Source organism: Curcuma longa, chromosome 2 (genome assembly GCF_044706935.1).
Source record: "Curcuma longa cultivar G26 ecotype Majalengka, Jawa Barat chromosome 2, ITB_CL_G26_1.1, whole genome shotgun sequence".
NCBI classification, from domain to species: domain Eukaryota; kingdom Viridiplantae; phylum Streptophyta; class Magnoliopsida; order Zingiberales; family Zingiberaceae; genus Curcuma; species Curcuma longa.
In genome coordinates, this window is record NC_133862.1 from 5,041,758 (window position 1) to 5,055,966 (window position 14,209).

General features: G+C 37.0%; 3 protein-coding genes across 4 annotated transcripts in view; 2 read left to right on the top strand and 1 right to left on the bottom strand.

Annotated features, from left to right (window-relative positions):
- The window catches only part of LOC141821868 (myosin-17-like), a 43,095-nt gene that overhangs the window by 2,606 nt on the left and 26,280 nt on the right, over positions 1 to 14,209 (top strand). For both annotated transcript variants that reach the window (XM_074709244.1, XM_074709243.1), the window contains exons 3-16: positions 66 to 209; positions 304 to 449; positions 523 to 679; positions 774 to 832; positions 1,050 to 1,209; positions 1,322 to 1,471; positions 1,623 to 1,759; positions 1,842 to 1,988; positions 2,086 to 2,187; positions 2,286 to 2,343; positions 2,418 to 2,519; positions 5,352 to 5,389; positions 5,577 to 5,703; positions 5,788 to 5,958. In XM_074709244.1, the coding sequence (XP_074565345.1) occupies positions 66 to 209; positions 304 to 449; positions 523 to 679; positions 774 to 832; positions 1,050 to 1,209; positions 1,322 to 1,471; positions 1,623 to 1,759; positions 1,842 to 1,988; positions 2,086 to 2,187; positions 2,286 to 2,343; positions 2,418 to 2,519; positions 5,352 to 5,389; positions 5,577 to 5,703; positions 5,788 to 5,958 (1,698 nt within the window). The remainder of the gene's footprint in view (positions 1 to 65; positions 210 to 303; positions 450 to 522; positions 680 to 773; positions 833 to 1,049; positions 1,210 to 1,321; positions 1,472 to 1,622; positions 1,760 to 1,841; positions 1,989 to 2,085; positions 2,188 to 2,285; positions 2,344 to 2,417; positions 2,520 to 5,351; positions 5,390 to 5,576; positions 5,704 to 5,787; positions 5,959 to 14,209) is intronic.
- On the top strand, positions 7,104 to 12,619 carry LOC141818100 (cleavage stimulation factor subunit 50-like). Its single transcript, XM_074705679.1, has 8 exons — positions 7,104 to 7,228; positions 10,474 to 10,525; positions 10,621 to 10,678; positions 11,246 to 11,346; positions 11,419 to 11,573; positions 11,970 to 12,078; positions 12,199 to 12,255; positions 12,322 to 12,619. Exons 1-8 carry the CDS (start codon positions 7,104 to 7,106, stop codon positions 12,481 to 12,483), a joined length of 819 nt encoding a protein of 272 aa, XP_074561780.1. The 3' UTR covers positions 12,484 to 12,619.
- On the bottom strand, positions 12,581 to 14,078 carry LOC141818112 (two-pore potassium channel 2-like). Its single transcript, XM_074705686.1, is given in 4 exon segments — positions 12,581 to 12,936; positions 13,332 to 13,653; positions 13,655 to 13,681; positions 13,683 to 14,078. Coding segments are annotated over 4 exon segments (1,101 nt in total).

The window sequence follows — 14,209 nt, forward strand, 5'->3', positions numbered from 1 at the left end:
TAGAAATGGAAGTTGATTGTTAGTTTTGGTTCTAATGATGTATTCTACTTAACATATGCACCAAGGTCGTAGCAAATCTCTCGAAGGTATTCCCTAAAGATACAGAAGCTCCACCTGGAGGAGTAGATGACATGACAAAATTATCATATTTGCATGAACCTGGGGTTTTGCAAAACCTAGCCACACGATATGAGCTTAATGACATCTATGTAAGCCACTTCTTAATACATGGTAAACACTTCCAAATAAAGTAATGGAATATTAGAGAATTCTTTATGACTCCAGATTCTCTGAAATTTACAGACATACACCGGTAATATCCTGATTGCAGTAAACCCATTCCAAAGACTACCACATCTATATGACACCCATATGATGGAACAATACAAAGGAGCAACATTTGGGGAGCTGAGCCCCCATGTTTTTGCAGTTGCTGATGTTGCTTACAGGTTATTTTAGTTCTTCTTCTAAGGTATGATTATTTTTCTCTTTTCTGACTTGTTCTTTATGACAAGGAAACAGGGCAATGATTAATGAAGGAAAAAATAACTCCATCTTGGTCAGTGGTGAAAGTGGTGCTGGCAAAACTGAAACAACAAAGTTGCTTATGAGATATCTGGCATATTTAGGTGGGCGATCAGGAATTGAAGGACGGACCGTCGAACAACAAGTTTTGGAGGTGAGCCAATTAAAACAATTAAGTCACTGTCTCTCTCTAGAGAGAACAAATGACATATTCAAATTGAATTGCCTTCTTCAATTTTATTTATTAGTCAAATCCAGTTCTCGAGGCTTTTGGGAATGCAAAAACTGTTCGGAACAACAACTCTAGGTAAGAATTGTATATTTTCTCTGTATTTACTTAATCCAATGTGAGATTATGCTTTCAAAAAATACCTAGCATCTATTGCACCACCATATTGGGATTACCTATATTCTGAAAAGATTATCTTTTTTCTGGAAGTAATTTCTTCTTTGTAGTTTAGAGTTTTATTTCATATCTGCCTAGCTAATTGAGTTTCACTATTCCTATGTGACGTTACAATAAGTCGCTTTGGTAAGTTTGTTGAGATTCAATTTGACAAAAATCGGAGAATATCTGGCGCTGCTATTAGAACCTACTTGCTTGAAAGATCTCGTGTTTGCCAAATTAATGATCCTGAGAGAAACTACCACTGCTTTTACCTACTATGTGCTGCTCCTCATGAGGTACTTTTATTCTGTAATATGTCATGCTATTAGAACCTTGTCTTTTTTGGTCAGGCCCTCTTTTCTGTGGAAGCTAATTTTTATCCATATGGAATGTTGCTAATTTTGATAGGATATCAAAAAGTATAAACTGGGAAGCCCAAACTCATTTCACTATCTAAATCAGTCCAAATGCGTTAAATTGGACGGTGTTGATGATGCTGAAGAATATATTGCAATTAGAAGAGCTATGGATATAGTTGGAATAAGTGAGCAAGAACAGGTATACAAATTTTGTTGATTTTGAGGAATTCTAGTTACATTTACATTTTTTTTATCATGGAAAAGGTTTTTTTTTTTTTTTTTTTTTTTACGGATAGGCATTTCTCAAGGCATTACGTGTCTTTTAGAGGTATTTTTGGTGATTGTTTTAGGAGGCAATCTTCAGGGTTGTTGCTGCTATACTTCATCTTGGTAATGTCGATTTTGCAAAGGGACCAGATATAGATTCATCTGTTATCAAGGACGAGAAGTCAAGATTCCATCTGAACATGACAGCTCAACTCCTGATGTATGCCAAAATTCATATTTTCATGTTTGCTAGTTTTGTTTAACTAACATGCTTAGATTCTGCTATAATATGCTTATGGCAGGTGTGATGCCCAGGGTCTAGAAAATGCTTTGATCAAACGTGTCATGGTGACACCTGAAGAAATTATTACCAGAACTCTTGATCCTGCTTCTGCAATTGTTAGCAGAGACGGGCTAGCAAAAACCATTTATTCCCTTTTGTTTGATTGGTAATGATAACATCTGTCATCTACTGATATATTCTACTGTAATTTCTTTTACTGAGGGGAGATATGATTTAAGTTTGAATTGATATGCTGCCTACAGGTTGGTAGAAAAAATCAATGTATCAATTGGACAGGATCCAGACTCAAAACATTTGATTGGGATACTTGATATTTATGGTTTTGAGAGTTTCAAATGTAATAGGTAAGCCATCAGCATTCTAACAGAAACACAGTTTTTAAATATTTGAAGTATTAACAATGAAGCTGATATTGCTCATGGATGCACTTTGCTTGTGACAGTTTTGAACAGTTCTGCATCAATTTTGCAAATGAAAAGCTGCAACAACATTTTAATCAGGTTTGCTTGAAACTTCATGATACCTTGGAGATCCTTGACTCAAGTGTGATTTTTTTCTATGATGATTTGAACAGCATGTTTTCAAGATGGAGCAAGAGGAGTATACCATGGAGGAAATTGACTGGAGCTACATTGAATTTGTTGATAACCAAGATGTTCTTGACTTAATTGAGAAGGTACATGGAAAGCTAATATGATTAACATTGTAGCTGGTCATTGGAGTCTTCTGTTCTGACTTGAGCCTATTTCCTCATTTCTAAGGAAGCTTGAGGATGAGATCACTTCAGGCCTAAAAGTTTTATCCAAATAAAGCCACAATGTATCACCATTAGCCATCCATTAATTTTAATTGTCATAGAACATCACAAAAGCATTACCAGAAGATATGAACAAAGACAAACTTAGATTCCAAAAAAATACATTTTGGCTAAGACAAAAAGTTATTTGCATTAAAATGAATATCATATATGTTAAACCTTGAACAAATCTTATAAATACTGTCAAAGTTAATGTATTATAAACGTATAAAACCCGCTAAAGTTGACATCAGGCTTTTACTTTTTGTTCAATCTTGACCAATAGTTGATTCTAGGTCTTATATCTTGGCTAGGTTCTATAATTCTAGCCGTTATAAAGTGATAATGGCCTGGATGTAACTGATACTTTAATCGACATCCCAAATTGCCATATGGCCATTTTTTTAATTGCATAATAAAACATTATTTTTGTTACTGCTTTTATGCTAACATCATCAATATTACATTTTAGTGCTAACTATTCAGGGTTAACTACATAGATTTTAATCCACCATTGAACTCTATCTGAGATTATATCACTAAAAATAACTTATCTTTTAAATCACTTTTAATTAAATTGAGTTGAAATTTTCTTTGATCTTTCTTATATCTAATAATTTCACCCATCTTTTGTGAAGTTTCATAACTCATCAACTTAATGCTTCTATTAATAGAACAACATTATATCTCATCATTATTCTTATAACTAAAAACTTTTCTTCCACTTCTTAAGCAACTTATTATTTCTGGAAATTATATTGAATAATATAGTTAGACAAATTGTACCTTGACTTCTAAACTCTTCTAAACTTAAATATGAATAACATTCATACCTAATTTCACCTATTTTACTTTTGTTTGAAGTTTCTTTAATTTGCATTCATTCTAGCATTATGAATAGTCTGTAATTCTTGAACTTTCTAGAGTTTTCAGTTTCTAAGCCTTTTTTAGAATGCTTCTCAAATAGTATATAAAAAGTAAAATTTTCATATCTCATCAATTACTTTACCATCAATAAGAATTTTTCAGTATCTTTTAAGCGTCCACCATCACTAATTTCTCTTCTGTAGCTTTGGCAGACAAGTAAATATTTTTCTTCCAATTCTTAGTTTCTAACTTTCTATATTGACATAGAAACTATCATATGCTTTAAACTTGGTTGCAAGTTTTTTAGCCTCAACGTTAGCTAGCTTTTCTACATTATGTTTTCCTCATTTCTAAAACTTAGCCCAATCTTTAAAATATGTCTTCTTCAAAACCTCTACCATCCAAAACCATACTTTCATTTCCTTTTTCCCCCAACTTTAGTGCCTGTATGTAATCTTTGAATTTCCTATATGCTTCTCTACATACTGTTTAATTCTTCTTCAAGTATAAACTTTATTCATACCATACTACTCGAAAACATTAAAATATATAGAATTGAGTATCTATTTTCCTACAATCAAGTTTAATATTATAATGTTATGTCTAATTATCTTAACTTCGATCATAATATCTATTCTATTTTTATGCTTTAACTCTGTTAGTATATCACATTCGAAACCTATATTAGTTTGTCTCAACCATTTTCCTACATATTTTATTTTCGTTAAGCATATTATGCTTATTTTCTCTTAATCGCTGCATCTACCAAATCTAACCACCCTTTCTCTTGGAATATTCCTGTATCATAAGTTGCTAACCTAATCCTATAACCATAAATTTCTTTACCCTTATCGGTCCAGACATATGAAAGAATCCTTTCTTATTTTACATCACATCCTTGTACTGTTGTAAGGTTGCTTCGAAATGACCTACCAGCCCACCCTTTGCGTATGAAAATATCCAGGTATATAAGTTGACCACCTAGTCACAAAAATGTTGTTGAGGTTTATGCTGATTAGGGTTGGTGTTTTTATGAAAGGTTGTCAAACTTTGGTATGACAGGACTAGTTTGTGATAACCCACATGGTATGCTCATCTAATGCACATTACAGAAACAGTCAATTGTCATCCCCTGATATGGCTGGTTATGTAATCAAATATTTCAAAAACGATAAGAGCAAGAAAGATGATAAGGTGACATGGACACATTTAAGGAAGATGACAAATAAATTCAGTCAAGATGAATTGATTAGGATTGATGGTTAAGAAGAAAAAGAGACCAATAATAACTTTTATTTTGATAATTTAGAAATTTTTTTAACTACAATGATGCATTGTTGAAGTTAAATCAAAGAAGAAACTGTAACTTACCCAGTAGCTAAGATTTTATTGGCAACTGCAATCTGTGAAACTGGTATTTATGGTGAAATTGTGAGTATGACTGAAAGAGCGGAAGCATTGATCTAACAATTTTTTCTGAGCAATTTGTTGTTTGATATCATGTTTCTGATGTTCTTCCAGTGTGGTAATTTGAATCTTTAACATGCCAAAACAAGACAAATGGTTCATACTTTACTTATTATTTGATTTTGGTTTTGAATTTTAATGTTATTTCAAATGATAAAAATTGCTCTCAAACTACCGTTAAATCTTTGTTATCCAGTAATATTCATATGTAAAATAATGGAAAATTATGGGATCTATGTTCTACCATCTCTTCCTTGATCTAATTTTCTTGTTACCTGAAATTCATAATTTGCATATTAGTGGACCTTTCACCTCTCCGTGGACTTGCTGATTTCTCTCATTCCTAATGCCACTGGTAATAAATTTTCCTTTTTTCAGAAACCTGGCGGTATCATTGCCCTTCTTGATGAAGCTTGGTATGCATCTAGACTCTGACAATTCTTTTTGATGCTTCACCTTTGCTGATTACTTGTTACTTCTTCAAAAGAAAAGAACTAAGAATAGTGTGATAGTTCACTTGTTTTTTTTTTTATCATATGTTACTTTAGCTATTGTGAATTTGTGACTGATCTAGCTTTTTCTTTTAAATGGTATATGAGATAGCATGTTTCCCAAGTCTACACATGCGACGCTTGCTCAGAAATTGTATCATACATTTAAAAGCAACAAGAGATTTGTCAAACCAAAGCTTTCTCGTACAGATTTTACAATCTGCCATTATGCAGGCGAGGTAACTGTAATCTTATCCTGTACTTGCATGTCAATGTACATGGTATGATGGTAATTGATTGTTATCTATCTTGCTTGTTGATAGGTAACATATCAAGCTAATCATTTCTTAGACAAAAACAAAGATTATGTGGTACCAGAACATCAGGATTTACTCAATGCTTCTACATGTCCCTTTGTGTCGGGTTTATTCCCTCCACTTCCTGAAGATTCATCGAGGTCATCCAAGTTCTCTTCTATTGGATCACGGTTTAAAGTAATTTTTTTTGCTTAATCTAATATTATGTTGATGTCTGAAGTACTTGAGCTACTGACTTTTCCTTAATCAGTTCTGCATCTGTCTTATGTTGGGTTTTTAATAGCTTCTTTATTTGTGTTATGTTTTTTAACTTTTGTAGAAGGGTTTCTTTAATCTTAAACATTCTAGAATAAAATCTCCATAAGTAGCTCCTTTGCTCAATAGCATTCATGTTAGGTTTATGTTTTTTCTGATCTGATTTGCGTTTATCTTTGCTTTCAGAGTTGATACTGTATGCCACTAGTTTTCTTTCTCATTTCCATATGTTTCTTCCACAATTCCACTGCATTCAATAAAAAATTTGATTTAATTCCCAATATTGTTAAGATATTTGGTGAAGGAATAAAATGTTTTTTTTAAACTTTCTTTTATTCTAAAAATACATTTGCACCACATATATCCTTGGCCACCATTGTTTTATATGGTTAGCTATATTAGATATCTAATCATAAATACCATATATCATAGGGGTTGAAGTGTAAAATTACAATAATGAATATACATACAAGTAGGGGGAACTACTTAGGAAAGGAAAACCCTAATAATTTACCAAGTCTCGTCTCCTATATTGCGACTTTCAGTGTCAATCTTTTCATCCGAGAGCATCTCTACCGAGCAAAGCTTGTTAGTTTGTGATTTCCATCTCTGCTACATTGCAATGCCTCTAGCAAACCATCTATGTTCATTGTGCATTGTAAGCAATACTAATACCCTATGTCTCTGAGTGCCAAATACATTTTGCTACCCGAGCTATTGCTTTTGTAACCCCTATGTGAATTCTTGCACTACAGGTTGACGATGCTCATTGTGTGAGTCAGAGCTTCACAACCCTTGCATGCATCCCACACTGCACTAGTGTCATGCAATCCATGATTTCTAACAATGCAGCTTCTATATCCCAATGCTGTCCACAACCCCGTACTCCTGTTCCCTTGTTTTACAATACCTTGTGGATCTCCTCTAATTGGAAGCAGCCTCTTTTCAAACTAACTAGTAGAGAACAAACACTGCTTCTGTCATGAACTGAAACTCCGTCATATAAGGTTCAAACAATGACATTCCCTCTTATTCTTGCTCTTCTCTTGTGCTTGGTGCATATATCAATGCCGCTTTTTGTCCTAAATGCCAGATTTCATGACTACTTATCACCTCACATCACTAGTTTCTTGAGCCTTTTTGACTCCATGAAGATTTTGATGGACAAGAGAAATGGGAAGAACTATACCTCGTAGGATGCTTTAGATTAAGTGGTTTATGTGCCAAGGTCAATTAGAACACTTCACCACCTGACCTATTGAGATTCTTGTGTCTACAAGAGCACTATGGGAGTGCTTAATGCTTAATCACTTGCTTTCATATGAAAATTCATTGATTCTAATCTCCTGAGTATGTTCCATTACTTTTGCTATCAGGCATGGACAAGACTTATGGTGACACCTCTTAGTCTTATGACATGATTTTAATCTATTTCAATTGTGTTAATCATACATTAAGATGACTACACATATCTACTAGTTACAGGCTTTTGCTTCTGAAGTTAGAGACATCTTTCATATTGTTTCAATGTTGCCTATGTAGCATCGCTTCGATAAGCTCCTCAACATCATGTTCCTTTACACTGTTTATTATAAGTTGGAACCAATGAAGACTTAGATCTTAGGAGTTCTATTCCTATAGATTGTTGGGTTTCTACATGTGTAATTTAAAATTTTGATTTCATAAATCATGGCAACGGAAGCATAATAAACAAATTTATCACTAATTACTTAAAAGCCATTCAAGAAAACACACACATGCAAACATAATCGTAAATAAGACATAAACAATTTTATACCTTTTGAATGATGCAGAACAGAAATGACATCAACTAACAACCTTGAACAAGGTTGCCTCTACTCATATCCACGTCGAGATCTCTTCAAGATGACTTCTCTAAGTCACGTGTCGTGTCTCCGCTGCAATACTAGTTGAAGGGAGGAGACAAGCGATCTGAGAGAGGACCTACGGTTTGATTCCATATCCGGCGGCTCAAAGCAATCCAACGATACGAATTGGATTGAACAGAAGGAATCACGTCTCTGTTCGAAGGTCGTATGGTTCACTATCAAGAAATACCAATATGGTGTGGATGTTCCAGCGGCAACAATTGCCCCGAAACAAAAATCAAATCGAAAGGAAGAAGCGATACCTTTCAGTTGAAAAAAAAAAAATCGTTGCTTTTCCTTGCGTTCCTTGCTTCCACCACTGGTTTGCAACTTCCTTTGGCTTCGAAACGGCCGACCCTTGGGAAGTATTGATCCTTGGAGGATTAGAAATCAATAGTGAGCTTTGGAGGAGGTTCTTTGGCCAGCGGCAACAAGAAGCTCTAACAAAAGTGGGCGGCGCCAACTTGAGAAAGGGTTTGCTTGGGCGGAGCAAAAGGAGAAGAGGGGAGTTTGTTTTGGATTTTTAAAACCTAACAATTTGGTTTTTAATCCCTTCATAACTCTTCATAAGAGATATATTTATAGGTGTTTAACAGAAAAAATTTCGTTAAGAAATATTAACAGAATCTGTTAAATAAAACTCCTATTTTTTTTCCTCAAGTTTGGTTTAAAACCAAATCGGATTGGTTCAAAATCAAACCACCTTTAATTAAAACCAAACCAATTTGGTTTATAATTAAACCAAAGAGAGTCCACTTTGTTTTCAAAAGACGTGGCCCATCTGCGCTTCCTTTCCGAAAAAATATCTTTCATATTTGTCTTTCGTCTAGTCCAACTAGACTCAATCTCTCTCGATCTGAGAATCCAATTCTCAAACTCGTTTTATGTCTCTTAGAGAAACTCGTAGTGCGTGTGACCTTATAAGTTTTTGATTTATGTTGATTGTCCATAATTAATCATTAATTATAGATCGATCATGAGTGACACCTAGTAGTACATAATCACCTCCCAATTAATCAAAAAATCACAGTTGATTTCAGAACTACTTTTGAACCCTTCAGTAGCTACGGTTGATTGTGTCTTTGTTCCTTTCACCATCTTATACCCGCTTAGTTCAGGACATGGTTTATGTGTTAGTCTCCACTAGGCTGACTACGTCACACCTAGCTCAAGCTGTAATTTCTTTGTCTTGTGGATTCAAGTTACTCAAAACAACTATCCAAGAGGACCATCCTCTTGACGTGTTATTGCTTTGGCCAAAGACTTACGAGTAACAATCCTGACAAGTAGTCATAGGGTATACGTCTCCTAATTAAAGAAGTGGTGAATCCTCTGTTGGCTACTCAAACACCTTTAGACACTTTGGCTTATACCCAATCATCCCGGGTCTACACCTCCGTAGAGACGCTTGCTTGAGATGTCAAAGTATAAGTCTCTATGACCAAGATGACTTGAATACCTCAAGTCCGAGGAAACTTGCACTCGAGCTACAATGAGATCTTCATAGATATTTATAGAACCACATGAAATCTCATGGTAGGTCACTCCCAATGAACTAGTTACCCTTAATCAACATCCATATGTTAACTCTCAACATCTCAATGTTTCCAACCAATGAAGATTGGCTGTTTGGCAAAACCAAGGAGTCTAACATATGTTAGTCTCACAGAATTGATAATGTCCAATCTCATCAATTCATCGACTAGGAAATATTTCAATACGTACATAATTGCATATGTAGAGATACCCACTAATTGTGATCCAATCACAATTTCTCTCATGTTATACATTGTATTGTGGACATCAGTAATTGAGTTTAAGATTAAATCAAATACATAGAGAATATATACTCAAATAGTGATTTTATTTATCCAATAAATAATATAATCTAATTGATTGCCTTAGGACATCTCTCAAATATAACAACAGCTTCTCTAAAGCAACTTAATTCCATATCACTATACACACTTCTGTTTTCAAGCATTTGACAATGAACAATATGTTTATCATTTTTGCTCTTTTTTATTATCTTCTAAGTCCCTTGGTTGATGTTAAGAAATTGGATTACCATCAGAAGTTTGACCAATTGAATTAAAATGGTAAGAATTGCCTGCAAGTCTTGCCATCTTATGAGTTACCTGCAAGCCATTAGTTCTGTTTTTGTGATAGCCTGCCCAACTGATTGATTCTCTTAACAAGTAAAAAAGATGTCATGAGAAGGCAGAATACCTTATTCTTGGAATGCTGATCATACAATTTTTCATTATGAGCATATTTTATTTTCTTCTCTCTTTTGGATCTCTTAGTTTTGAAAAAGTAAAGAAAATCTTGTTAGCTTACATTTAGGACAAATAGACCAAATTTAGTCAAGAAATATTATCGTTAGAGAAGCCTTAGCCTACTGCTAAGCCTCAAATTCCACTTCTTTATCAATGTAGAATTCTCTGACCTATTTTATCCCCCGCATAGAAAATTGTTTCGATTACTCATCTTATGGGGGTTTCTTGTATTTATTTATATACTGATGAACTTTCATATCCCATTTCAGATTTTTTGATTTCTCTAAGACAGTTGCAAGGAGAGCTGTCAGAGTTATCCAGGTTCAGATGATCTTTTTCTTTATTCTTTTTTCAAACAATTCAAATTGTATTCGGTCTACATGAATCAAGCCTTTTCTATTTGATTGCGCACTCAGGACACTCACAATGTGAGATCTGTTTCTTTTCATCCTTCTGGCGAATATCTTTTGGCAGGTTTGTTTCTGTTTTAACTTTTAAATGTTGAACTTTTAGTTTAATTACTTTTTTATGATATCATGTGATTGTTTGTTGTTTACTTCACATATAATCTCTGCTAGATGACTTCCTGAACATCTCTGGCTAGTTTCGCCTCTTTCTATTTTTATGATCAATGCATACACCTCCTTTCTAAGCTGTACTCATCGCGTTCTCAAATGCGCAAACATCTTCCATTGTTTGGCTTCATTTAAAGCTTCAAAATCGTTCGAGTTTCAAGCTCTTGCGGCAACCCTACTTTCGCCCTTGGGATCGCATCGATGTGAAAAGAGTTGTGGAGTAGGAGAGGCCTCCGAAGCACATCAAGTCCTCAATTAGCATTATTCATTTTTGCTTTTGCGCGCGTTATATTTGCTTCGGCTATCTCATTCTAGCCGTATTGTCTCACATTCAGATTTTCTTTTGTTAATATTTTACGATAGCTGTGTGTATTCTCATTCTACAGGGACTGATCATCCGATGCTACACTCGATCATATGCTGTTAATATTTACGATAACTATGCGTGTTCATTCTCATTCTGCAGGGACTGATCATCCAATTCCCCATTTGTACGATATCAATACTTTCAAGTGTTACTTAACAGCAAATGCCCATGATCTGAGTAATACTGCAGCCATCAACCAGGCATGTTATCTCTACCTCGAGTCATCTAACGCAACGGTTTCCCTTAGGCTGAATCAAATCTACATGTTGTAGGTGAGGTACTCGTCGACCGGCAACATGTATGTGACGGCATCTAAAGATGGTTCTCTTGGTGTGTGGGATGGAGTCACTGCACAATGTATTCGCCCCATAGTCGGTGCCCATGGATCAATGGAAGCCACTAGTGCGAGTTTCACCAAAGACCAAAGGTACAGAATTTTGATCTATATCGCAAAAGTTTCATAAAAACAACAACAACAACAAATCTGTGGAAGAGGTGACATTGGATTAGTAGACCGAGAGATAACTAATCATCACCTCTCGATACATTGCACATCCTTGTTTGGTCAACTAGATGATACATTGCAGAACCTAGTAACATAACTACCACTTTGGGCAGTAAATGCGTATTCAAACCACCACCCATGTTGCTGAATTCAAATGGGTCAAATATGTGAATGTTGTGATTTCAAACAACCTTGTTCTTGTGCCATCTTATCTGAAACTGGATGATCCATTGACGTTATGTCGTAATGTATGATACAGATACACATTTCAGATCTTCTGTTCTTCTTACATTCTTCACTGTCACATTGGTCTTCCAGGTTCATCCTCTCTTGCGGCAAGGATTCTACCGTTAAATTGTGGGAAGTTGGAACGGGAAGACTCGTCAAGCAATACTTGGGAGCAGTACATAAACAACAGCGTTGTCAGGTTCGTCGATCATCATCCTGGTGTTTTCTGAAGCAAGCAAAACTAGCTCGAATCGAAGAGTTTCTTCATTATCGTATCTTGGTGCATTCTATCGAAATTTTGTTTTGGTTGCGATCGCAGGCTGTGTTCAGCGATACCGAAGAGTTTGTTCTGTCCATCGACGAGCCAAGCAACGAGGTGAGTTGCCATTCTCCAAAGGGGTAGTAGGTTTCATGCTGCATCTGATTTGCTGAATTTGCTAAGGTTGTGATTTGGGACGCTCTCACTGCCGAGAAGGTGGCGATGTTGCCGTCGAATCACTCAGGCGCTCCGCGTTGGATCGACCACTCGCCGACTGAGGCCGCCTTCGTCACCTGCGGCGGCGATTGGTCGGTCAGATTCTGGAAAGAAATCCAAATGCAATGAGGCAAAACGAATCCATCAATCTGTGGTTCTGTAAACTGATTCTTGATTCATGCGAAGCCTACGACGAGAAGCGTATTTCTGTAAACTGATTCTTGATTCATTTCACAAACTCGAGAAGTTCTTCAACGAGCAGAATTGAATTCTTAATTGCGAAATTGGAAGCTGCAGATCCGCCAAGCGCACAGATCACGGCGACGGCGACCTGCAAGGCCACCTCCGACGCCTGCTCCTCAGGCACGAGGTAGACGCAGAGAGGCCCCAGAGCCAGCAGTGCCAGGCTCAGGCCGAGGAGAGCTCCGGGCGTGGCAGGGTCCGTGGCCGCGGAGAGGACCGCCAGCTCCTCCGCCTTGGAGAGGAGGCCGCCGCCGAGAGGGAGAGGCCGAGGTTCTCGGCCGCCGTCGGGAGCCCTGCCTTCTCCACCTTGGTGAGCAGCCTCAGCTTCTGCACGTTGGGCTGGAGCATCGAAAATGAAATTATAAGTGGATTTTTTATTTTGAAAAATTTTATTAATGAAATATTTTTTATAATATAAAAAGCACCCTTTTAATTTGTTTTGCTATTTGATTTTGAGTAGATTAAAATAATGTTCTGTTAGTATATATAATTTTATTCACTACGTTTGCTATGGCTACATTTGGTAGGACGTAATGTAATCATGCTTATAATGTAATCAAGTTTGTAATATAATGTAATGTAATCAAGATTACATTACTATGTTTGGTTGAAGGAATATATGTAATCTTTGATTTTAAGGATGATTATATTACAGTGTTTGGTGTCCATTATTTTCAATAAGAAATATAATTTTTATTATTATAAAATACCAATAATACCCTTCCTCCTCGTACCCATCGTCGTCATCGACGCCACTGCAAGGTAGAAGCTGTCGACCCAGCACAGGCCCTCCAGCGCACACGCCGCCGCCGCCCCGAAGGCGATGCAAGCGACCACCACCGCCAGCGCGAGCGCAACCTTGATCCGCACCCGCATCCGTCGCTTCCGCACGTCCACCAGGAACAACGCGCGACCGAGTGCGCGGCGGCCGCCGGCGTCGACCGCCGCGAGCAGCGCCTCCTCCTGCCAGTCCAGTGCGTGCACAAGCAGACCAAAGCCGAGCACGAGCTTGGCGGCCTGTGTGCAATCGATGAAGCCGAAGCCGACGAGGATAAAAAGCGCAGGCGAATAGCTTGGCGGCTTGCCTGTGTGCCCGGCACGAGGTCGCCGTAGCCGATGGTGCAGAGGCTAACGACGGTGAAGTAGAGGCCGTCGACAATGGGGGAGCCAGTGGTGCGACCTTCGAAGCTCTTGTGCCTCGCCGCGTAGACGGCGACGCCGACGGAGACGTATAGGACTACGCTGCCGGTGGCCAGCTTCATGAAGGAAAGTGCAGTAGGAGGAGGTCTGGCAATGGGTTGGAGATCGATCGCAGAGGACGACGGAGCACGGGAATCGGCAAAGATGGATGGAGAAGAATGCGATCTGCGAAAGTGCGGATCAAGAAGTGGACTTGAAAGGGAATTGGCGTCGTCATGAACGATGACAGGAACAGAGGATTCAGCACAAGAGTTTGGCGGCGGAAGAGTAATAGAATCCATTGATGATGGAGAGCCATAAAGCTTGGATTTTGAAACAAGATTTGCAGTTGTGAGATTACAAATAAACAAGTTTTATTTTCTTATAATAAATTAAATGGTTTAAGAAATAAACTTATTTATTTATCATATAG